General features: G+C 38.7%; 1 protein-coding gene across 3 annotated transcripts in view; it reads right to left on the reverse strand.

Annotated features, from left to right (window-relative positions):
• The window catches only part of LOC106065014 (uncharacterized), a 118,715-nt gene extending 92,081 nt beyond the window's left edge, over positions 1 to 26,634 (reverse strand). For 2 of the 3 annotated variants that reach the window (XM_013223738.2, XM_013223735.2), the window contains exons 1-2: positions 26,016 to 26,634; positions 1,896 to 3,454 (exon numbers count right to left, since the gene is read on the reverse strand). In XM_013223738.2, the coding sequence (XP_013079192.2) occupies positions 1,896 to 2,364 (469 nt within the window). In that variant the 5' untranslated portion in view covers positions 2,365 to 3,454; positions 26,016 to 26,634. Of the gene's footprint in view, positions 1 to 1,895; positions 3,455 to 11,286; positions 11,414 to 26,015 lie in introns of those variants that run through there. The other variant, XM_013223737.2, reaches the window with a different exon arrangement.
• Between the last annotated feature and the right edge of the window lie 845 nt (positions 26,635 to 27,479).

A 27,479-nucleotide genomic window follows, 5' to 3' on the forward strand; every position in this document is an offset into this window, starting at 1 on the left:
GCTTTTGTTTGACTTTGTAGCTTGACGTCTGTGTGCAGCTGCGTTTGCATTTTATGTCGTGACGTCTGAGTGTACTTTTGTATACGTCACGTCCTAGCGTCTGAGTGCATGTTTGGTTAGGACACGTCTTGACGTCTGAGTGCACTTGAATAGAGGACACATCTTGACGTCTGAGTGCGCTTTTGTTTGCAAGAGACTATGGTCAATGTTTACATATAGATCTTTGCATGAGACTATGGTCAATGCTTACATATAGATCTTTGCATGAGACTATGGTCAATGCTTACATATAGATCTTTGCATGAGACTATGGTCAATGCTTACATATAGATCTTTGTATGAGACTATGGTCAATGTTTACATATAGATCTTTGCATGAGACTATGGTCAATGCTTACATATAGATCTTTGCAAGAGACTATGGTCAATGTTTACATATAGATCTTCGCATGAGACTATGGTCAATGTTTACATCTAGATCTTCGCAAGAGACTATGGTCAATGCTTAAATATAGATCTTTGCATGAGACTATGGTCAATGTTTACATATAGATCTTCGCATGAGACTATGGTCAATGTTTACATATAGATCTTTGCATGAGACTATGGTCAATGTTTACATATAGATCTTTGCATGAGACTATGGTCAATGTTTACATATAGATCTTGGCATGAGACTATGGTCAATGTTTACATATAGATCTTTGCATGAGACAAATACACTGACCAATTAAAGAAAACCTATTGTACTAAGAACCCGCCTTCAACGAAACGGAAATAACAGTTGACATGGAAACGAGGTAATCATGGTATTACGCAGTGTGTGTAACGGTGGGAAGAGGTAAGCGATTGGTTGTGAATGATGCAAGATAAGAGGCAGTGTCGTGAGCGGTCTTATGTAGGACAGAGGACTCCAGAATGCCAGACTGAAAAGACGTGTTATTTTATTAAAATTTTGTTTAAAATACCATTTTATATTATAACTAAGGTCTACTATATTTATTGCATTTCATCACAAGTTGATTCTGTCTCTATTTTAATAAAAGGAATATTTAGTTTTGTTCAAAGAAGTATTTAAGCTACTTCAAGTTTTATAAGCTAAGATATAATACGCCTACAACGGTTTAGCTGTCTACCATCGATTTGGTGCTACAAGTCAACAACCGCCAACAACACATGGACTCCTTTGTAAATTAGGAACAACACACACACACAAACACACAGAGGTGCACTCCAACAATCGCACACTTTCACATTCACACTCTCATTTGTTTTTTTGTTTTTCTTTTTACTCCAACAAATTACAAACATTTACAAGAAAAAACAGTAAAAATACTTTAAAAAAAAAGACAATATCTCCTATATGCAACTTGTTTAGCGATTGCTTTTCTCTTTAAAATTTATCAATGCTAGATTTAGAAAAAAATATTTTATTCTCCATATTTCCCCTTCTCCCAGAATGTATAGATCTAGCGCACCTTTTAATGTTACAATGATAAGCTTTTAGATCTAGACAATGCCTAAAATTTTCCAGAACATTAATTTATTAACCTCTTGGATCAATAATGCCTTACATTCGGAAATTCCCGAACGCGATTGTCCTTTCAAGGAAGTGATAAGTCTTTTCAAAACCGATGTAGGATCTAGACCTAGAGTTAGTCTCTAGCCAAATTTACATTTGAAAAATTGTAACGGTCAAACTTTAGTTTTCCCCATATGGCCAACGAGCTAGTAATTTCTTTCTCAGCGATATACATCAACTGTTAAATTGCTAGGAAAATAGTTAGAGCCATTTTTGAAGCGTGTTGAATAGATGTATTGTAATACAGAGGGAGTTCCCTTCAAAAGATATGTCTGTAAGTAAATAATAAAGCTGTTCCATCAATGGTACTCACCAGACGTTTTGTATCCAAACTTGATTTCCACAGCTGTCAGGAACGTTTCTGGCACGAGCAGCAAGAAGGCAGCCACTACATGGAGGGTTTGTGAGATTGGGCAGAAGTGTTTCCACACTCGGGCCACCCCGACATGCTTGCCGCTGCAGTCCTTGGTGCTAGTATCCGTGGAAGCGCCCAGGGCGTGATCCCGCCCGAGCTTCACCCCGTCGTTGGCCAGGTTGCCCACTTTGATGAAGGCCGTCATGCACAGCATAGGCATCAGCATGATGGAGAGGATGGTGAACCCCAGCAGCATGGCCGCCTCGCTCGGAGTCCCCCCACCCCCTGGCCACGCCCGTGACTCAGACTCCTTATATCGTAGGATGGCGCTGTAGCAGGAGTAGGCGTGCACCCCAAGGGTCAAGAGACAGTAGCATATGGAAGAAAACGAGTTGAAGCTGGACGTATGGGTCATTATCCGAACCATCTTGATAAATCTTGACTTATAATCCCAACAAGACGAAATATACAGAGAATAAAACAGCTATACAAACACAGCTAGAGAATCACAGCCTTAAAATCACAAAATATAAACAGCTGGTCAAGGGATGCACAGCAGCGGTTTATCTCAAGAAATAAAAATCACAAATCTATCAAAGCTTCGTATGCTCTGGTATAACATTCTGACCACAACAAACGATCCAGACCGGAAAAAAGTTCACACCTAGCCTGGGCTCGCCATGGTGCCACTTCGCACGTGAACGATTCTAGACGAAGCACCAGTAATTACAAGAAGGTGCTCATCAATAGTTGAAGCATGTTCACAGTTCGGGTCACAGGCATGAGTTGTAGAACTTGGTACCCAGCACTCTCCCCCGGAGTAGACGAGTAGACTCCCTTCTATTCAGATTAACACGAAGTGGGGCATCGTCGCCACCAGAGGTCAACTTCAAAGAAGTCCCCTAGAGGTCATCTTTAAGGAGGTCACTAGAGGTCAACCCCCAAGAGGTCAGATTAATACGCGAAAGGTGTGACGTAATGTGTGTGCATTTGTTTAGTATAGGCGAAGATGTTTATAAAATTTATTTTAAAGAGAGCAGCAATAAAATGGAGCGCTAATAATTGTTCACTTTACATTGTTGAATGACATTTTACTGCTTATAATTTGGTAATCCATGCGCTACAGAAAAATATATCTTATATTGTTTTGCAAAATGTGTGTTAATTAACGCAGAGTAGATGTTTTAATCATAGCGCAACACATCTGTTGAATAATAGCCTCTTCTAAAGATCGTAGGGTCATCTTGATAGTAGGTCAACGTAAAGGTAGGTCAGATAAAATAGAAGTCTAGGTGAATTAGTCTTTGAAGTATATCAGTGTAAGTAGTTCCAATGTATCCCATGCCTTCGCGAGCCAAGGTAGAAGTCTGGAAAGTCCCAGGTCTAGAAGCTGTCCATCAATCTCTACTTCCTGGAGTGCTCGCTAAGTAGGTCGCCTTGCCTTCTCAGTGGCTCAACATCACACTTCTCCAGATCAAAACCCAAGCGACAGGGTTAATCTCTCAGCTGTCAGAAAACTGGAGAGAAAAGAAAATTACAAATATATAAAAAGTTGACAGATTTATAGATGGGTGGGCGACACAATGGAACTACTGGGGCGAGCTATCTAAACAGGGAGGAATATTATTAAAACGATAACTTTTAATATTCTGCGACACCCTAGACCGCGCCCGTTAGATTTCTCTCGCTCTATTTCTGTCTTTGCACTGTCTTTCTTTCTCTCTGTCTCTATTTCTCTCTACATATATATTTATCTATTTTTGTCTTTCTCTCTGTCTCTGCCTCTCTCTGTCTTTCTCTCTCACAGTCTGTCTGTGTATTTTTATCTATCTTTCTCTTTGTCTTTCTCTCTCTTTCTCTTTCTCTCTCTGTCCGTCTCTCTTTCTCTGTCTTTCTCTCTATGTCTATTTATCTGTCCGTCCTTCTCTCTCTCTCTCTCTCTCTTTGTCTTTCTCGGTCATTCTTTCTCTCTATCTGTCCGTCTGTCTGTCTGTCTCTCTCTGTCTTTCTCTCTATGTCTATCTATCTGTCCTTCATTCTATCTCTGTCTCTATCTCTCAAATAGATACAAATATATGCACAGATATTCAGACCCACATTAAGATGTGAGTTGTTGGTATTAAGAGATTGAGTTAAATAAACCTAATGAGGGATATCGATTCCTTCCTATTCGCTTCGTACCATTACGTGTCTCATTATCTTCACCGTGTTGTTCTGTTACAACAAACGAAATATAACAAAGGATGTAATTAGTAAAATCTTTCTAGCCCTCCCCCTCCACTCCCAGTTTTCTGCTGCTGCTGGCTACAGGCCAAATTCAACAAGTCTCCAGTCACGAGAACAACAATTTTAATCTCCTGATTAGCATGACAAAGTGTCGAATGATCAGACATCTCGGTGCTAACTGGGTCTGAAATTATACTAGATAGGCCAGCATATAGGATGTTGGTGATATTTTGAAATCAGATTATTAATGACGTGTTTATTCTTTTTTTTTTCTTTTGGCAACTTCACGTGACAGACAGACGGACGGACAGACAACAAAAACATATCACGGCTTTTCTTAATGAAAACATCGTAAGAAATGGGAAGCAGACAGCAAAGCGAAAGGGGAGAGCTATAGAGATTTTCAAAAATTAGCATCACATAACATGAGAATTAAAATATACTCTTTTATAGAACTACGTTGTATAAAATAATTGCGGAGATTTTATTAGAAAGAATCAGCATCAGAGCTAATGCATACGTGCGTGCATTGTATTCAGAGGTCCAACAACAGCTACCTAATAAAATTTGGCTCGAGTTTGTGAAAAAGCAAAAGAGATTTAAAAAAACACTTTTATCCAACATCATTTCTGGCAAGTGTTTGAAATTGCCAGGTACACCATGAAAGTGCTTGCCTGTTCAAATTTGCTGCGTGAGTTTATAGCCTTACATTTCCCCGCGATACAATCAAAGAAGGAAAGATGAGTTATGTAAACGCACGAGGCGAAAAACTAAACAAAAACTTTTTTTTTTTAAAAAAAAAGCGCAAAATAATTTCTTACCTGGCATTGTGGGAAAGATACAGATAAGCCCCCTTGCACTTAAAAATGTTAAGAGTAGTGTTGACTTTTAAAAAAAAAAGGGGGGGGGGAGGGGGATAATAGGATTGCGTCGCTGGGTTGGGTTAGAATGAGATGTCAGGGGTGTGACAGGGCAGATACCCAACTGTCAGTGATAGCAGGGGCCTGCATGGGTAACAGAACCCCAAGACATGGTAAGAATTGTGCCTTAGTTCTGAACGCTGCACCTGCTGGTGGATCATCAGTGGAAGACGTTTGTTTGAGTGAGTAGAGTGATGCTTAGGGTAGACACTCCAGGGCTTGATCGACAGGGAACATTCAATGAACGTTAGATTGAGTCTGAGTAAAGTCATTAAGAGGGCACTATCAATTGGGGGGGGGGGGGAGAGGAATGCCAAAAAGCTTATCAGAGAAATTTATCCCAAGAAGACAATTCAAATTTATTTTCAATTCAACATTTTTTTTACAAGAATTTCAGCTTTTTAATATTTAAATGGATAGTTTAAAAGCCGTTTTAAATATGTTTTTAAAAATAAAACACTTGCAGTCCTGGAACCATTTCTCTGGATTTGAGCACTGTCTTGGGTCAGTCAAACATTAATAGGATAGAGATATTAAGACAAGTAAAGACTGTTGGTTAACTGAGATCATATACTCATTGTTTACAAATGAACCTTGTGAGTTTTATTTTCTTTGCTCTTTTGACATTAGGATAGTGGTGATGGTACCTTACTCCAATGTTACACAGAGATTTATTCAAGAAAAAGTTCGTGTTTTAAAATGAGTACATATGTTCTTTCATATATGTGTGTTTGAGTGGTAAAAACCGTTTGGCTACTTATCAAGGGAACTCGTATTTGAACCCCAACTCGAGCTGAGTTGTGTTTAAATGGAAATCTTCTTCCTGATACCCCCTTGACCCCTTCTCACCCCTTTTTTTTTCATCAAATAAATTAGACCAGAGCGCACACTGGGCTTGCCACAGCATGAACGATTTGCTAAACAAAAAGAAATAATTTATTCAATTGAAAAAAAAATAATGCACATGTTACATTTTAGAAACATGGAGACTGAGAAACATTGCTATGGGTTATAAACAAAAAAATGGCTTTCAAGAGTCTTATTGCTCTTGGAGAGAACTTCAACAATTCATTAGCTTCCCGCTGTGCTGTACAAGACTAACAAACTTAATTTGCTTAGCTCATTAATAGCAAGATAAGGGGAGTTTGTGTTACACACGAATGGCTGAGTTCGTGGGTGGGCTCTGGGGGTCCGTTGTACTCATACATTACGTTACAACCAAATGCATAACCATTTCGAATGTTGAAAGTTGGGTGCATATGAACTGTTAAAAAAAAAGTTTTTAGAGTAAAAAAAAACAACAACTGCTGTACGAGTGGAAACGTGACTTTTGAATAGATGTTAGTTTGCATGGTCAGTAAGTTTCATTGCCTTGATGCCAGGGAAATAGAACAGAGTAAAAGTAAAGGGGTTGGGGGGGGGGGAGGGAGAGAAAACGCAAGAAGAACTCTACATTAAGTCTACAGAAAGTTCCGAATGCAAGTTGTAGGTTAATGAATGACTATATATCATTTTTTAAACATTTTATTTTTTTCGTTTTAACTGAATTACTCCTGATAATTTTTTTTTAGTTTAAGACGAATTATAATTACTTTAACATAATTATAGCTCATTAAAAAGAATGAGTAAGATATTCAAATATTTGCTGAGCTTTTACTAAACGATATAAAAATGGAGACGCATCTTGAAGTGAATAATGATAATGAGCATTTGTTTTGTACTAGTAGGATCTGTTCGAATATTACATCTATTCAGTCTTTGACTATACACTTACGTATCTATTTGGCGTATTTTATTTGTTATCCATTCCTATTTTTTTTAGGTGATTCCATTTTATGCATTTTTCTTTAAAAGATTTTAACTCTATCATTTTATATATATTAACACTTTTTTTCTTCTCCTTTTTTCAGTGAACGGAATTTTAAAAATTCGATTCACTTCTTATTACTCTCTGTCTCTCTCTCTCTCTCTCTCTTTATATTCGTATAATTATACTTTTGTTTCTTTCTAATTCCATTATCCTTCTCTCATCCTCATTTTGATACACTCTCTAATAGCACCCTACTCTCTTATTTAACCACCTCTCTCTCTCCCCAGGCCTCTCCTTCCTTCCGTTAACCTGGCCAAGACGTAAATGTGACCAGATTGGGCGCTGTGTTGTGTCAATTGTATAAATAGATGCTTTGATTGATTTCATTCGCCTGATTCTGGGACCAGATCAACACACTTAACAGCCTTTTCTGGTTGCCAACTTGTGTGGGGTGCCAGTCTCGAGTGGAGGGGGAAAAAAAAGGGGGGAGGAGAGTCTAACTGCGTTACACTGGATCACCTCTATAAAAGAAATATTATTATCAAGCTCCAATGAGTTATTTACATATAGTTAAAGTGGTATCAAAGAGAAGTTAAGGCTGGTCGGAACAAGGAAATGATGACAGTACTGCTCTAGCATAATAAATACCTTCTTCCGCGTTCTCATTATTATGTTGGAGCGTTCAGATGACTAGACCAATATATGAGATGAAATGCGCAGTGGTTTCCAAATCAGGGAGCTCTCCATATCGTTTTTATTCTATTGGGGTGTTTTGGGGCCAGTGTCTTGTTCGAGCCTTTTGGTAAAGAATGCAGTTTTGAAGGACACGGTCAGCATTCTCTGGTGACACTCCACGTGGGCAGATTTCCCTGGTTTCAAAAATTAACTGCCGTCTCATCACGGGGACAGATGCAAAACGAGGCTTGACATATGTTGTCTCATTATGTTGTGTCCGGTTCTGAGGCGAAAGATTAGACGTTGATCTTGTCGGGATAGCTTATAATAGGTGTTATCTTTCTTGTGATTCGGATGAGAGCTTGTCCATTTCTCATTTATTTTATTCACTTTTAGTTTCTTCATTTCTTCTGTATAGAGTGCAATGTTTAATTGTGAGTTTGTTCTTCCACACTTCGCGAGTGTGTCAGCCTTCTCATTTCCTTCTAGCTCTATATGTGCTGGTATCCATTGAATAATACCGCGCTGATGTAGCCCAACTACAGCCCTGATATGGCACACATACAGCAATGGTCTAACATAACTACACCACTAGTTTAGCACAATTACAGCACTAATATAGCAAAAAGTAAGCCCCATTCCAGCAGTACTAATCTATCCTTACGTATGGCAGCCAGATCGTGTAAGGTTGTCTCAACGATCAAATGTGAAGGACTATCCGATACATGTTAAAGAAACAAAGTATTTTTTAAATTAGAAAATCAAAACCTAATACCATATTAGATCTAAAACTATTCAAAATAGGTCTTCTAACTTCTAGTGCCTACATTGTGTTCAGATCTAGTCAGGTGGCGTCGCTTAATGGAAGTTTTTTTTTTTTTTATTGGAAAAAGGTTTTCGATTTTTATTTTTTCGATCGCGTTTATAAGGGCCCTTTTTTGGGTATTATAATTGACCATGTCCGATTTCCCATTAGTAAATCTCTAACAATCCCCAACAATGCTGGTCATGTCTAACAAGCGAAGGGGAAGAAGAGGAAACCGTGCCTCATATTCTGTTTGACTGCCCCAGACTTGCTGATCTCCGTCTCGACAGGTCTGGGAAACCCAAAATTCTCGACCTGTATGGCGACATTTATGCACTACGCAAGACAGCAGGGTTTCTGTCCAGGGCTTTTGCAAGAGAGGATTTGAGCCTCTCAAGCCCTCACTCTAATGGAGTTTGATGATGATGATGAACAAGCGAATTAAATACACTTCTGAATTACGGAGGATCAATTCTAGAAGAGAGGACATACACAACTATTACAAAAGGTGCACCGCTAGGCATTCCATACTAACATAAACTTGTATTGCTCTATGTCAAAACATTTGACTGGACTCATTGTCAACATAAAGGCCAACTTCAGAAAGACTACTTGAAATTATTGCCAATGTTTCTTTAAGATTCAAAGTCAACCAAGTGAAACGGGTTGGAACGCTTGTGTCTGTGTGTGTGTGTGTTTGTATCATCTGTCTGTGTGTGTATATGATTTCATATTCCGCTACGCACTGGTCCCCTCACCCCCTCTCCCCCCTTGCAATGTTGCGTAAAAGCGAGTGTTGATTTCAAGTTGGAGTTTTGTTGAGATCTTAATGACCGTGTTAACAGAGAGATCTGTCGCTGTGCGTGCGTGCGTGGAAAAGGGGGTGGGGGGCATAGTTACGCCCGACAAGTGTTGACTATGATACTAAGTACAACCATTAAATGTCGATAGAGATTTCTTACTCGTGGCTCCAGGTCTTACTTCAATGACCCTCTAAGTATGGTCTGGTTTTGAATGACTTCATTGCTAATAGCACTTTCATTGACACTCTATTTTAGGGATAAAGAACTACATCTGTATCCCTAGATCTGTATCCCTGGTGAAACTCATCTAGATATGGATCGGTCAAGACATGGTACAGCCCGTTCCCTGGCAAGAGACACAATCAAGGGACACAATCTATGAGTCATAGGCTAATCTCACCTGTTTTCTAATTAACGTCAAGACCTTAGCATGGGTTTCCAGAGTTTTAAGGAAGAGGACTACAATGGACCTTTAGATGAGAACAACAGAAGAAAGTTCTGCCTGAGCTAGCCAGGAAAACCAATGACTTGGCAGAATTTAGGTCATTGGTTAATATGCATGACTAAATGAATGACCCGTAGAACGTAATCATCTATTTTTTTAGAAGTAACGTCTGTATCATATAACATACGATAAGGAGATAGTTGATTTAAAGAAATGCATTTTTTTAATCGTGAAAGTAATATATTTTAAGTTTATTGATAAAAAGTCTTTTTAAGATTAATAGTAGCTTGATATAGAATCTAAATTATATAATACACACACTTTACAATGAGCTTGACGTGCAGTGGCTAAGCAAATACCCACACTATATCAAAATGTGATGCTTAGGCCTATAATGCGGCGTGGTGGCTGAGCGACAGAGCGAGGAGTCTAGAGTTCGAACCTCAATGAAGAGTGGGATTTGAACCACGCAACAGAGTCCGGCCAACTCTAATGACTCTCTCATTGGTAGGCTACCTGAAATACTTGGAGGGAGGAGAGGTTGCTAGTCTTTGTGCTGGCTACATGACATCTTCGTCAAAAAGGTCGGTCATAGAAACACGTGAGCTCTACGTCATCTGTCCCCATAGGTCACGTGGTCTGAAAGGAGTATCTTTACTTCACTTATATAGTTATTGCCCGTGAAACCTAAGTGTCTATTTAAGCTAACCTTTTTTTTGAAAGTAAAGCCCTAATTTATACGACAGGACAACAACAAAAAAAGTAGAAAAAGCAAACTACAGTAGACGCCATCGTCGACGGATCACCCCCATAAAAAGATCTATCTTATCTTATCTCATATAACACAGACGTTCAGGGGCGGACTGGCTATATGGGCATTAGGGCAAATGCCCGGTGGGCCAGCACCCAAATGGGCCGGTAGAGCAACCGAAATGGCCGCATCGATGCCACCATGGCAAGTATTAAATTGTTAAAGGCTTTATAATATCCTCTTATAAAAAGGGCTCTCTGAGCGACGTGTTTAAAAACAAATCTTTCACAGACTCTACAGTGTAGTACCATTTTAATTTAACACATTTTCCGAAATAATGTAATAGCCTTCATCCGTAGACAGTGCTACTAGTAGGCTTCATCCTTTTAGGGCCTACATACTTAGCGATTAAAGAGCAACATAAGGTCTATATTTCTTATAAAGATACAGAGTTCACTGTATGCATACATATCGATACATTATCAAACTTGACATGATGACTTTGAGGACAGGTAGACCTAGAAATGGATGCCCATCATGTGATGTAGAATTTGTGGGCCGAATTGCATAGAAATGCCCGGGCCGATTTTGACAGTCAGTCCGCCCCTGCAGACGTTACTTCAAAAAAGATGATTACCGTTACGTCCTACGCGTCATGCATTTAGATTTGATCTACGCCACGGACTGTTAAAAATCCAAGAGATGGCTCCTGTTCGCCCATTCTAGATAAAACATTAGTATTACCAGTATTAGACCTACTTCACAAGTTTTAGATCTAGACTTTAGATATATACTATATAGCTTTCTAAATCTAGATCTAGTTTGCATTGCATTGTCGTGAGGTCAAAGTTTATTGTGCCAGCCATCGCTGTGTACGATTGGCACACGCAGTAGACTAATATTCACAGACTCACCTTTCCCTTTGTTTGTATTTCGTCTCGTGTAGGCGATTTATTTGTGTCTAAAACATCGTCATATTTCCTGTATCGTACTTGTCTTCCACGTCTAGGTACGCGCTCTTGAGAGAACCGGAAGCAGACGATACTAGTGTTCCGGTGCGCATTTCTCTTGAACGAGTTGGTGCGCATTGAAGAGTTTATCGACAACACATACCTATATACGTAGCATGAAACTGTAAATATAGGTCTGTGTCAGTCTAGTCAGGCACGTCAATCTTAAGCTTAAACTGCTGAGTCGTTAGTTTTCCTGGCTGATGCATGCAACCCATTCCTATCTCTAACGATTGTTGCAAATATTAATTCAAATTTAATACTCAGAAAGACACGAAGATAAAGGCATATTCCTCGTTCCATATACTAGGACTAATTTGTACAAATGCTCCTTCTTCCCTAGAGCTATAAGACTAATTAGAGCATGGAATGGGTTACCTGAGCCAGCCAGGAAAACCAATGACTTGAATTTAAGTCATTTGTTATAACATGCATCATGCATGACTAGATGCATGAGGCGTAGGACGTAATCATCTTTTTTTTTGAAGTAACCTCTGTACAATATAATATAAGAAATGATAAGATAAGATATTGTAATATAATTTTTTTCCAGTAAACGAGTAGAGCTTTTAGCAATTTTTCTTCTTTTATGCAATTTACTTCAGAATTACTTCACAAGAAAGGCCCAAAGTGACCTGCTCCAACAGTTCGTGAAACACCTAATCACCTTCAGCTTCACCTATCTCTTAGTCTGTTGGACATTTGGGGCCTCATACTAAATTTGTTGACCGCCTGTAACCAGGCCTCAGTTTGGGAAACACAATCAAAATAGACACAGTTTTAAAATGGCAGGGCGGGCCTTAGATAATTAGCCGCCCTTGGCGTAGTGAATTAGGAGATCCCAATTGAAATGAACAAGTGAACTGCCAAAAAAAAAAAAAATTATGCAAATTATTTAAAACCTAGTGACTACAACAATAAGCTTGGGCATAAGATTGGCTATTGCTTCTCTTATTAAACGTAGTGATCATATGCGTAATAAAAACCTGAGAGGCCCCCACCAATCGGAGGCCGAAGGCGGCTGCCTAGTTTGCCTATGCATAAGGCCGGCCCTGCAGACGGGAAAAAGAAGACGCATCTTATTCTTTGCAGATGTCCCAGGAACATTAATGCACCCTTCTCCGTTCTCACAAAGCACAATACAGAAGTAACAATGTCTGTAGGTTAAAACAAAACTTTTCCGAAGACATCAGATTTAGATACGAAATTTCCTCGACTTATCGGAGCATCATTCTCTCCCATGTCTATTATTGCTGTTGCGAGTCATTCTAACAGTTTTTAGTTTTTGTTCATGTTTAATTAGCCTCCCTTGCCCCATTGTCCAATCAAAGATAAAGGCACATTCCTCGTCCCATATGCTAGGACAAATTTGTACAAATACTCCTTCTTCCCTAGTGCTATTAGAGCATGGAATGGGTTGCCTGAGCTAGCCAGGAAAACCAGTGACTTGGCAGAATTTAAGTCATTGGTTAATATGCATGACTAAATGCATGACGCGTAGGACGTAATCATCTTCTTTTTTGAAGTAACGTCTGTATTATATAAGATAAGATAAGAAAAGCTTTTTATATCTAATTAATGAGAATATTACATTTCAAAACAACAGAGCTTTATCTATTATTGATTACTCGATGTGTTCAGGGAAAAAAAGGGTGGAAACTCTTTTAAAAATAGGTGATTGTTGTTTGGTCTTCACCGGAACAAGATAGCATGGTCTTATTTTCGTTTATTAAACATTTTATTTGTTAATTAAAAAGCAAGTTTATTGATCCATATTTTTTTTAAAAAAAACCTGTGTAACACAATTTTCATGCTTATAGCATGCTCAGAGCTTTATCTCTTTTAAGCGGCTTTGAGGAGAAGGGGGGAGGCCCATATCTGGGAGAAGGTTTGCGTGCTGCCCTTTAGGCGTTCAGCTAAGAACTCAGCTCGAGTTGGGATTAGAACTCAAGCTCCCTTGATAGGTAGTGTTATGGCACGATTAGAAAATTAGTTATTTGTTTCGGAAATAGGGAGGGGGGGGAGTTTTTACTTAGTGACGATGACGTAATAGTTCATTTAAAAAGTCAGAACGAAATATAAGTCGGCACAAACAAGACGCTTTCTTAACTACGTAGAAAGATAAAGCATTTATAAACGGCTAGAAGTAAGTGACATTCGACAGTTCCCTTCATGATTATTAAACGTGTTTGATGTTCACCAGCTGAGTCGACTACCTCTATCAAGACGCTTTCTGAACAACGTAGAAAGATAAAGCATTTATAAGCGGCTAGAAGTAGGTCACATTCGACAGTTCCCTTCATGATTATTAAACGTGTTTGATGTTCACCAGCTGAGTCGACTACCTCTATTGATTGTTCGGCCTTTCGCCGGTGTAATCGGTTTCGTTCAGTGTTACCTCCATTTAGGTTTGCGGAAGCGCTTAACAGTAGCCAAGCGGATTTGGCTACTCACCCACACAACTCACATATTTAAATACAATCTCCTAAATCACTTACTGATGTGAAGATCTGTTGAAGGGTGTCATGAATATGACATTAAAATCATCTTGTGTTCTGTTGTATTTAAAGATTTTAAAAAAAAATCGCAACAGTGCTAAGACCTATATATCATCCTTTCTCACGCCATTTTAACTCAAGAAATTTTGGGAGGGCAGACGTGAATTCATGCATAATGTATGCTTCTAACGTGTCACGTGGTATTATACTCTCTCACTTCCTTCACGCCTGCTTCTAAATTCAAACGAAATCAATAAAAACAGAAATCGTTACGGACATTCTTGTATGAAGATGTGTGGGGGGATAGGGAGGCAGGATAAAGTCATCTACCCTTTAAAAATTAAATTGTAAACATGTTTTTAGTAATACCAGTAACAATGAGTTTTTAACTGTTCCTTTTATTAGTGGTTAAAATAATAATAATAATTAAATAATAATAGTTTTATTTATAAAGTACTGTTAACAAAACAAAATGTAGGCTCAAGGCACTGTAATAACACAAACACGACAACTAAAATGGCAATTAATAAAAAATTAATTGTGATCATCTTCTTTTTATGAAGTAACATCTGTATTATATAAGATAAGATAATTAATGGTGGATCTTGTTTTCCCACGACGTCGCGGAGTGGTGACGTTGGGAAATCATATCTTTCAATGAACCATCGTCTGATAATGACCGCGACAGCTGCAAACACTTCAGCAGACATCACCCTCTACTTCATATTATCAGCGTTGGTGGTCACGTGTCATTGGGGAGGAGGAAAACAATAGTCCTTTTCTTGAAATGGGGATGTGAGCGGGTCTAATTCTCATTTATTCTTTAATTCATTAATGGAAACCAAGTGGCGGGACAGATTATGCCTTTCGGCGGGCCGGAGTTTGTCCATCACTGGTGTACGTTAAAGGTTTAGGCGCCACAGAGTTGAGAATACGGACAACTTTACATCTGCTGTTACGATATTGATAACTACAAAGTCGGGGTTTTGTGCCGCAGCCCGCGGGTAATTCGATCCCGGCTCTTTGTGTCCTCATTTGGGCGAAACATGCTCCTTCATGTAACAAGGTAAAAGGTGACTGCTTTCAACCGTTACACAGCAAGTGGCTTAGCCGTCTTCACGCGCCAGCTATTAAGTAACGACAACCTCGCCACTGAACTATGTAAATGGTATTGTTCTACTAATATTGTATTCACACATTACAAGTATTTATAACCTTTCATCATTCGGTGCTGTGACCCTGAGTCAAATACGGTCATGCCTGAATGGCGTTGCGCTGTTTGGAACGAAGTATTGTCGTCTGACCCTCTTTTTTTAGGTGCATTCAGAGCGATCACGTGGTCAGTGGCGTAGCAGAAGGGGTGGGGGTGCACGAGGTGCCGACCGTATCGTTTGACACTCATGATGGGAGTGACAGTGAGACAATATTAGAAACAGCGAAATTTTAATAATAAAATCTGCGCACATTTGACTGCTGAGATTTGATTGGTATCAAGGAATGTAAATAATTAGCTCCTTGTATTATGGTTCAATAAAATGTAGGCCAAAGACAGGATTTATTTGGGAAGGTATGTAATGGAATTGATGTTTGAAATAAGCTGAATCATTAGCTAATAGCACCAGGTGACACCTACCCTAACGACGCCTCTGTATACAGCTTACCGCATTATTGTTACAGTTACAATATTATATATAGATCTATATATATATGTTTCAGCCTTCGTAGTTTGATAATCACAATTATTATGTCATCCAGGAGGCTGAGGCCTTGCACTGGGGTTTTATGCCTCCTCATGTGGCTGGCGAGCCCGCAATGTTCGGCTACACACTGGTCAGGTTATTCCAGCTGGAGCTAGTGTCGTGGGCCTTGCTTTTCTTCTCTGGCGCTCTTCTTCTGCCGGCGCTGTTCTCTTTTCCTCAGTAATTTGTGCGCCAGTTTTCACAGCGCGACACCATGATGCTCTGTCATGTGCCTCTGTCTCATCTTTACCCTTACACCTCCGATTACAAAAAAAAATGCCAGACAGATTTAGAATCTATAGTGAACAGTCATTGTCAATGTATATCTATAGGAACCAATCTCTGCCGAGTTTTGCGTTAAATATTATACAATTCTTATCTTATCTTAGAAATGACATGCGTTATTGGAAAGAGAATATAATTACGCTCAAGGCCTATCCATGTATGTCAATTAGAGACAAACATATCTAAATCATTTGATTTCCTAGAGGATTCACGCAACCTATTCCATGCTGTAATGACACTAAGGAACTTGTATGAATTTATCCTAGCATTTGTGTCTTTCCGGGAATTATTTTTTTTTAATTTTATTATGTTTTGTTATATCTACTTTGTATATTAAATGTGTTTGTTTATGTAATTAGACAGAGTAAGAAAGGTGTTATAACATAGCCAGACAGAGAAACAGACATTCGGAGAAACAGATGTACAAAGAAACAGACATTCAGTGAAACAGGCATTCAGAGAAACAGGCATACAAAGAAACAGGCATACAGAGAAACAGGCATACAGAGAAACAGACACAAAGAAACAGACACAAAGAAACAGGCATACAGAGAAACAGGCATTCAAAAAAACTGATTGATTGACAGAGCTTTATAAAGATCGAAGCAGTCCCGTTAAATCACATAAACTAGTTAGTCACAATGGGAGAGAAATTAAATTATGTGGCCCCCATCGAAAAGCTAAACTAAGGCTAAACCAGAGAGTTCCCTCCCCTAGTTGGCCAAATCGGAGTAATTTTCTCCTAAACTGGTTAACTATTTTTTTTAAACTCAATTTTTTCCTCTTTATTTCTTTTACTCTCCTTACAAACACATTTGGTTAGAGAGTACTTATCATCTAAACATACGACCTATAATGGAATCTGGAATTGGTTCATGATAATTATTGGGTCATTATCTCCACTAGATTCCATACCTCATTTCCAATGTTTTCAGTTACACAGCCCCCCCCCCCCCCCCATCCACCACCGCGTCACCCCCACCTGGTATAAGCCTAACCTTTTCTCGAGTTCACAATAGTGTCCAACTAAGGGGCCATTTAGTCTAAAACTTCACAAGGCTATAAAACACACACATAGTTTAAAAAAAAATAGTTTAATGGCCATTATTCTCGTGCGTTTCAAGATGTTAACATTGTAATGGTGTTCTAAATAGCATTTATCTTCTTTACATATCTCAGACTGTGTATGTTTGTGGGTGTAGATGCGTGTGTAGGTGTGTATATGTTTGCCTAAATGTGTCTCTGTGATTTTGCATCTGCGTACAACAAATGATATGACATGAATAAAATAACTTGATCTATGACAGCATCAGTATTGGTATGTCCGAGCTGAATGAGTATGTCCTATTGCACATAACCGTATACTGTATACGGTTAGATTTGCTTAGATCCCGGTTCTATTTATGATTAGTAAAAAGGTATCTTTTTCAGACCCTATGATTTATAGGTCAAGATGACGTAAAGTATATGTTCCTATATACGACGGTTAACGAGAGGCTTGTGAGCCAGCACAACGACCTACCGCCTTTACTTCCCCCAAACATAATATTCACTTGGCATAATCCTTATGACTCCCAATAGAGCAGCGGTTCTAAACCTTTTAAGCTCGGCGATCCCCTTTTTACAATCCTCCACTCTGCCGCGACCCCCCCCCCCCACACACACACACATACAGCAATAGAAGAGTAGACAATACCAATCCATATTTTCGATGGTCTTAGGCGACCCCTGGCAAATGGTCCATCGACCCCCAAGGCCCACAGGTTGAGAACCCCTGCAATAGAGCATAGTATTGCGCAATCGGACTGTGTTCTAGGCTAGGCCGGGCTTGTCCCCTCAGTTGGGTCGTGACCTCCGTGACCCCATTTCCAAGGTGCCGGTTGGGTCCACGTCCTTCCTGCCATCTTTGCTTCTTGGTCTGCCGGTTTCCCAGCCTTTCTCTTCCCTGTAGGCTCTAGTCTTGCAATGTTGTCTACAGTTCTTCGCATTGTGGGCCCAATCCAGCCCCATGGGCGTCGTTTGGAGTGGGCTCAGGGGGGGTCCTAAAAATCCCAAAGTTGAAAATCCCAGTCTTCCCAAGCTCTACAACTTCTCAATTCATGCTCAACACAAGTATTGCCCAGGATTACGAACCCCCCTCTACCGGATGGAATTTTTTTTTAAAAGGTTTATACAAAGAAAACATATGCCAACAACATTTTAATTTGATTGCACTCAAAAGGAAAGAAAGATGAATAAATTAATTAATAGAGTGAAGCGCTTTGTTGCTATTCCAAAGGTCATTGCGAAACTCATAATAGCGTCGAAACTCATAATAGCGTCGAAACTCATAATAGCGTCGAAACTTATAATAGCGTCGAAACTCATAATAGCGTCGAAACTCATAATAGCGTCGAAACTTATAATAGCGTCGAAACTCATTATAGCGTCGAAACTTATAATAGCGTCGAAACTCATAATAGCGTCGAAACTCATAATAGCGTCGAAACTTATAATAGCGTCGAAACTCATAATAGCGTCGAAACTTATAATAGCGTCGAAACTCATAATAGCGTCGAAACTCATAATAGCGTCGAAACTTATAATAGCGTCGAAACTCACAATAGCGTCGAAACTTATAATAGCGTCGAAACTCATAATAGCGTCGAAACTCATAATAGCGTCGAAACTTATAATAGCGTCGAAACTCATAATAGCGTCGAAACTTATAATAGCGTCGAAACTCATAATAGCGTCGAAACTCATAATAGCGTTGAAACTTATAATAGCGTAAGTTCGCTTTACGAAGCCGCCATCATTCCATTAAGAAATTGTTGAGTGAAAAACGAACAGGGTCTTGTAAGCAACAAATATGTAGGGTTTGCTCCTCTTTTTTGATATTAAGGTGTGAAGCGGCCTAACAGGTGAACATAACACTTCTAGGTTGTGCTTAAATGCCAACTTTTTTCGGAAAACGGTCAAGACAAAGTGGACATTGGTGTAAAGATGTTGACCTTGTCAGCAATTAAGGCAACTCTGGGGAGATGGGCTTGGCCCGGAGTGACAACAAGACTCTTACCACATGTCAGCAGGAGGGGGAACGGCCAGTTGACTTTCCAATTTGATTGACAGTTGGAAGGAGGTCGGGATGGTGTAGTGTGGCCGCAGTGACGCCCCGCGTCGCCATCAGTAAATGTTTCTCTCATAGTTGTGACTTTAGTTGTTGTGACTTTAGTTGTTGTAAATTTCGTTGTGACTTTAGTTGTAAATTTAGTTATTGTAAATTTAGTTATTGTAAATTTAGTTGTTGTAAATTTAGTTGTGAATTTAGTTGTTGTTACATTAGTTGTTGTAAATTTAGTTGTTGTGACTTTAGTTGTAAATTTCATTGTGACTTTAGTTGTTGTAAATTTAGTTGTAAATTTAGTTGTTGTGACTTTAGTTGTAAATTTCATTGTGACTTTAGTTGTTGTAAATTTAGTTGTAAATTTAGTTGTTGTGACTTTAGTTGTAAATTTAGTTGTGGCTTTAGTTGGTGTAAATTTAGATGTTGCTTTAGTTGTTGTGACTTAAGTTGTAAATTTAGTTGTGGCTTTAGTTGGTGTAAATTTAGATGTTGCTTTAGTTGTTGTGACTTAAGTTGTAAATTTCGTTGTGACTTTAGTTGTTGTAAATTTAGTTGTAAATTTAGTTGTGGCTTTAGTTGTTGTAAATTTAGTTGTAAATTTAGGTGTGGCTTTTAGTTGTTGTGACTTTAGTAGTGTCTTTAGCTGTGGCTTTAGTTCTTACTTTAGTTTTGACTTAAGCTAGAAATGTATTTATAACAATTCCCCCACTTTTTATTATTATTTTTTTTAGGGAAGGGAGGTTGGAGCTTTGGATAAGTCTTAAGAAAGCTTAAATGTATGCCTTTGGATTTTCACATTTAAAGAATGGCTTTGAGTCAAGTTATATATAGAAGCTTATTATGAATGAATCTCTATGGGGGGGGGGGGGAGGATAGTGTAGCGTTACATTCTCATGTCACACTGCGGATCAAGTGTTATTTGTTTTACATTAGTATCTTATATTTAGATCTCTATATGTGACAGAGGCCCGGAGCTTAGAGTGTGAACAGTTACAAGGGAATGCACCCAAACTAGAAAAGTTAGGATTCAGTCCCCTGGATGACAGATAGAATATGGGACGAAAACAGCTTGGCTTGGCTACCTATTAAGAGGGCTTGAGAGGGTCTGAGTTTGAATCCCGACTCGAGCTGAGTTGTGTTTGCTGAACGTATCAAGACAGGACGGAAACCTTTTTAATCTTTTTCCAGATACTCCACCCCACCCCCACACCCCCCACACCCACACACATTTGTCCACAAAAGAGATAGTAGCACAGCACTCTTAACGTTCTGAACTAAATGTCGTTTAGGAATATGGATAAAACAAATGGGGGGGGGGGGGATTGTTGGAGAAGTTCCAGTTGTCGCTGTATGAGTTCTGGACAATAAAAGTGAACATTACTTTTCATTTACAAAAGCGCTAAAAAACAACAACACACATACACGCAGTCATAACAACAACCCCCCATGCTAGTCCTTAGTTGGGTCCCAGCATTTCTGGAAGGTTCTGACACCATTGTAATGGACCTCATTCACCGATCGTAAACAAACAACATTTAGTCACGTGATCTTATTGAAAAAAACAACGAAAAAAAATTGTCACGTGACAACCATCATGAATTAAACATGAGATCGTAAATTATATAGAAGAGATAGAGCACCACGTGGCTAAATCTTGTTTGTTTAAGGTTGGTGAATGAGGTCCATTGGTCGACACTATTACTATTATACTTTTGAGAAATGTTTGCCATATTTTTGCATATTGCTGTGACATTTCCAACCCCCCCCAAAAAAAACAATGTAAACACTAATTTCAAGGGACTAAACAAATCGACGTAGCGGCGTTGACTTGGACGTTGCTCAATGTGGATTTAAGTTTAGAGTTGAGAATTTGAATAGAAAACAAATTTTTACCATAGTTTGAATGAAGAAAAAAAAACGCTTAGAAACACCACTGTTGAGACACATCTCTGTGTTTAGGCCCACCATTGGTCAAGACGCATTATTGTTCAGACACCATCTCTTCTAAATACAAGGTGTTGAGACACATCTTTGTCTAGACACATTTCCAAAATGACTGTTTCATCTGTATTGTTGTATCTTGTATCAGTGTATCTTGTATCGGTGTATCTTGTATCGCTGTACTGTGCCTTGTATCAGTGTATCTTGTATCGGTGTATCTTGCATCATTGTACCTTGTATCGCTTTACTGTACTTTGTATCAGTGTATCTTGTATCGGTGTATCTTGCATCATTGTACCTTGTATCGCGTTACTGTACTTTGTATCAGTGTATCTTGTATCGGTGTATCTTGCATCATTGTACCTTGTATCGCTTTACTGTACCTTGTATCAGTGTATCTTGTATCGGTGTATCTTGCATCATTGTACCTTGTATCACTTTACCGTACCTTGTATCGCTTTAATGTACCTTGTATCAGTGCATCTTGTATCACTGTACCTTGTATCAGTGTGTCTTGTATAGGTGTATCTTGCATCACTGTACCTTGTATCACTGTACCTTATATAACTGTACTGTACCTTGTATCAGTGTATCTTGTATCGGTGTATCTTGCATCGATGTACCTTGTATCACTGTACTGTATCTTGTATCACTGTACATTGTATCACCGTCCCTTGTGCGACAATTTTATGGACCAGTTACAATTCTAATTGTTTAAATGAACTGTTTAGGACCAAACGAACACATCTTATTTCAACAAACTCTAGATCAATGTAAGTTGCAGGTTTCATCACCAAATATCAAAACTGGAACGACTTATGACATCATGTTAAGGAGTTTGTGTGCGTGTTTCTGGTATAAAAGAGAAAAGAGAAAAGAGATCTTAAAATCGGCCACGGGTTTGTCTGCACTGAATATAGCCAAAAAAAGCGGGTTAAAGGATTGCCTAGCCACGTGACACACTGCACTTCTCCTAAATCTTCTGCTCGAAGACAATATATTGTTTCATCGCTTGCGTTAGATTTTTTAAAATGCTGAACTGTTTTACAGTGCAAACACAAGTCTGATGTTTAGAGGCTAAACTACCACAAGCGTTTTAAAGGGTTAACTAAATTCAGACGACTAGAGTAACACCTTTAGTAAATTCACTAAATTTAGAAAACCTTCAGGAGAGAACACTCAAAAGTAAAGTAGCAACTATACATAAAACACTGAACCATAATCTTCAAATACAAAAACAAAATTTAATAAAATACTCTGAAAGACACAAAGATAAAGACACATTCCTCATCCCATATGCTAGGACAAATTTGTACAAATACTCCTTCTTCCCTAGTGCTGTTAGAGCATGGAATGGGTTGCCTGACCTAGCCAGGAAAACCAGTGACTTGGCGGAGTTTAGGTCATTGGTTAATATGCATGACAAAATGCATGACGCATAGGACGTAATCATCTTCTTTTTTGAAGTAACGTCTGCATTTTATAAGATAAGATAAGAAGGTCTGATGGGAAGCTTATATGCCAGGCCTTATTAAATTCGAGCTAAATTTTTTTCTTTTTTGTAGTTGGCAACACGAAAGGTCAATTTAGCGACCTTGACATTGTTTAATTTATCGTGAAAATCTCCAATAGACAAGAACATTATGATAGGGTTAATAAGACTCAAGAGATTACAGCCATTCCTATAATCAACATCCATTAAGATGTTAAGTAATTATCGCATTCAGATTTCAAGCTCTACAAATCTTCTTATCCTATAAATTGCAGATGTTTCTTCTTAACTTATAAATTAAAGCCGTTTCTTCTTATCTTATACACCACAGTCGTTTCTTCCAAAAAGAAGATTATTTCACGTATCCATACGATAATCTAGTAGTTGTTATTACAGACTTTAACTCTGCTAACCTCTTGGGTTTCCTATACGATCCAGGCAACCCGTTACATGCTCCTAATGGCAATACTGAAGAAGGAGCACTTGTAAGAATTTGTCCTAGCATATAGAATAAGAAATGTGCATTTAGACCAGGGGTTCTCACCCTGTGGGTCGCGATCCCCTTGGGGGTCGATTGACGATTAGCCAGAGGGGTCGCCTAAGACCATCAAAAATAAGGATTGTTATTGTCTATTCTTCTATTGCTGTACGTGTGTGTATGGGGGGGGGGGGGTCGCGGCAGAGTGGGATATTGTAAAAAGGGGTGGCCGAGCTTAAAAGGTTGAGAACCGCAGATTTAAACTAATATAATAAATTGCTATAATACACTTAGCATACAATGAATTGCTGTGAATGTTAAGCAATTAGATTTACAAGTATTGTGTATGTCTTAAGGGGAAGTTGTACATGTATAAGCGATTACTTTAAAACGCAAAGCGTATGTAATGTAAATATATGTAAATATGTTAAAGTGGAAATTGTATTGAACTAAAATGGTTATCAGCAGAACCGAACAAGCACCATTATCTACCTGTCGCCAGATGCTACCACACATATTTACACACACTTTGTTTTGCCGCGTGAGTTGTGTGTTCAATTTGTCAGCTGCTTATTTGTGTTGGCACTTGGCGGAAGTCTGGGCCGTGGAACACGATAGCCGCCTGCTAAATACCAGTCTACAATTGACTACAATCCATCATATTTATGTCATATGATTTCGTGACAGACTTTAGCAAGCACTAAATGCCTAGGGGCAGCTATCGCCAATATGGTCGAATGCCATATTGAAAGAAAATAAATGAACGGGTGTATGGTGGCGGAAAATTCTTCGAAAAAGGGGTGGGAGGGTATTAGTAAACTCCCCCTCTGAGTTGGGGGAGGGGGGAGTCTGTTCATAGTGTTACTACTTGTTATTTAAGTGCACTACAAAATGACAATTGTAAAGGTCTTTGACCTTTAAGTAAACTTAAAGAAGAGATAAAGATGAACACATTAAAGAAAGAAAAAAAAGAAGAAAAAAAAAAAGAGACTAGAGATAATTTCCCACCTGAGTGACAAGAACAAATATTGAAGTCTTGACACTTGAAATAAAGAAGTTAATTTTCAATCGCCCAAGCTAATGTGAACAGTCCATAGTGCGCCATTCACAAGTTAAAAATAACACGATACAGTACAGTGATACAAGGTGTAGTGATACTAGGCACTGTGAGATGAGATACAGTGATAAAAGGTACATTGAAGCAACTAATAGAAGGTACGATGATACAAAGTGCAGTAATGCAAGATACAGTACAGTGATACAAAGTACAGTACAGTGATACAAGGTACACTTATAGAAGATACACTGATACAAAATACACTAATACAAGGTACACTGGTACAAGATACACTGATACAAGGTAAAATGATAGACAAAGTACAGTGATACAAGATACACCAATACGAGGTACACTGATACAAGATACAGTACAGTGATACAAGGTATAGTGATACAGGCACAATGATACAAGGTAAAGTGATACAAGGTACACTGATACAAGATACACTTATACAAGATACACTGATACAAGATTAATCATACAAGATACAATGATAGACAAAGTACATTGATACGAGATACAGTACAGTGATACAAAGTACAGTGATACTATGTGCAGTGATACAAGATACACCGATACAAGGTACACTGATACAAGATACAGTGAAACAATGTAGAGTGATACAAGATACACTTATACAAGATACAGTGATACGAGGTACAGTGATACAAGATACAATGATAGACAAAGTACATTGATACAAGATACAGTACAGTGATACAAGATACATCGATACAAGGTACACTGATACAAGATACTGAGAAACAAGGTACAGTGATACAAGATACAGTGATACAAGATACTGAGAAACAAGGTACAGTGATACAAGATACAGTGATACAAGATACAGTGATACAAGATACAGTGATAAAAGATACACTGCTACAAGATACAGTGATAAAAGATACACTGCTACAAGATACAGTGATACAAGGTACAGTGATAAAAGATACACTGCTACAAGATACAGTGATACAAGGTACAGTGATACAAGATACAGTGATACATGGTACAGTGATACAAGATTGTTAAGAAAATTACATCTATATGCTGTATCGGTTATCGTTCTTATGTTTACATGTGCTTGTAACTCGTCCGTAAGAATGTGTTCATGAAATGTGTGTTGTGTAGTCATTCAGTGTATTAAAGCCATACTAAGTGGACATGATTTTCGACTCTCTTATCTTTATGTTCATAACAAAGATACACTGATACAAGATACAATGATACAAGATACACTGATAGCTGGAAGAAAGAGAGTAACATGAAAAATAAGACCAAGGAATAACATCCATAGGTGTATCTTGCATCACTGTACCTTATATAACTGTGTACCTTATAAAACAATTCTCTCAAAATTCTCAATTAGACTACAACATGAAATAGGCCCCAACCTGGTGACGCAAAGTTGTGAAAGAGCCAACGATGATTTCTCCTAAGACCCTAACAGTGAGTTACTGTATAGACGAAGGTCCTGATGTGTCCAGTTTTGTTTTAAAGCCCTAAAGCCTAAAGCAGGCCAATCTCTGTTCCCCAATGCACAGGCTCCAAGTTTATCGTAATATCCACGCTTCATAGATCAACTAACTTCATTAAAACATCATTACCGATATACTAATACAATCATGAGTCCTTAATACTACCGCCCCCCCCCCCCATCCTGATCTGCCAGTGTTTTGTTTTTAAAATGTTTGACATGTTTCGGATGTTCCTTCAGAGTTGAAGATAGTTTACTTCCTAGTCCAAACCTCCCGCAGGACGACGGGGGATGGGAGCGGGCAGGGTTTGAACCCTCGACCGTCGATAAATCCGAACGACAGTCCAGCGCGCAAACCGCACGACCAGGCAGCCATACAGGCAGTGGTCCTTATAAAAACGGCATTCGATAATTCACCAGAAATATCACCAATCAATCATGCGCATTTTATACACAGCAATTAATATAGGCTAGTTCTACCATTCTACAATGTAAAATATAAAGACATTAAAATGTTGAACATATAGATCTATAATATATTCTAGTCTAAGTCTTACCTGGCTTTAATAGTCCAAATAAATCCTTTTAGAAACAGAAGCACTTTTATTTCACGATGTAATAATCCAGTAATGTAAACAAACCTTTAGAAGAAAAGCACAAGAACTGAAGAACGCACTAGTCCTTAGATCTACCTCTCTCATAGATTCGAACACTTCTTTTTGACGTCTGCTAACTGGAAAACAGTGGCGGTGAGAGGAATTGAAACGAAGGGATACATTAAAAATAGAATCAGGTTCCACAACTCTGAAACATGTGCAAATCAGGCCTCGTAACTCGTGTCTTAATAGTTCTGCCTGTTTACCGAGGAGACTGCCAAGGGTGGTAATCGCTTTATACAATGTAACAAGACTTGCACCCCCCTTCCAAATCTCGATCTGAACGCGACACTGTGATACCAAGTGAACTAAAGGGTTTTGAATATTATGATCAATTCTTGTAAACAGCGCTGGTCTAAACTCTTGAGCGAGGTGAAGAGTTATAGCACCTTCCCTCCTTTCCGCGCAGAAGGACAGAGTGAAGCAGGGAAGAATAATAAGAGAGAATGAAGGTGCTTCTCGCTAAACGAATCCTATAGAATTTCGTGTGAAGGTTGGATTTTTGTTTTTGTTATACAGACAGGAGAATGAACGCCAGAGAGACGCAGTGAATAAGGTCTCTTGCCCACCCTTTCTTCTAGTCAGCAGGTTTGAGCACAAGTACGCAGTCACTGCCACGCGCAGACCCTGTAGATAGCACATGTCAATGCTTGCCCGCTAACTTTGTAAAAAAAAAAAAAAGAAATTAGGATAGAGCTGTTTTGTCCCTTTCTCTATCGCATTGAGCTTAGTCTCTTTCGATAGATAGGTAGACAGATAGATAGATAGATAGATAGATAGATAGATAGATAGATAGATAGATAGATAGATAGATAGATAGATAGACATACAGACAGATATTTAGTCAGATAGATATGGACAAACAGACAGACAGAAATATAGACAGATAGATATATAGACAAACAGACAGTTGGATATATAGATAGGAAGACAGAGACAGAAGATAGATATATAGATAGAAAGACAGACATCCAAAAGGGGAGATATATAAACAGATAGACTAACAGATATATATATATAGTTAGGTATATAATAGATGTATAGATAGATTGATAGATAGATAGATTGATAGATAGAAAGATAGATAGATAGATAGATAGATAGATAGATAGATAGATAGATAGATAGATAGATAGATAGATAGATAGATAGATAGATTTAAGGCTTGCAGTACACTCTCCAAAACCAGCTGCTGATTCGTCCTTCTGTGATTTTGTCGACATGTCTACCACTTCGTCGATGTGTCAGTCTATCAACCTGTCATTCCATCAGTCTGACTATTCATGTGCTACTTTTCAGCTGGGTTAGTGGTCTAGCTTGCTGGGCAGAGAGTCGTGACATCAGTCTGGGTCTAGCTTGATGGGC

This window comes from Biomphalaria glabrata, chromosome 1, assembly GCF_947242115.1.
Source record: "Biomphalaria glabrata chromosome 1, xgBioGlab47.1, whole genome shotgun sequence".
Taxonomy (NCBI): Eukaryota; Metazoa; Mollusca; class Gastropoda; family Planorbidae; genus Biomphalaria; species Biomphalaria glabrata.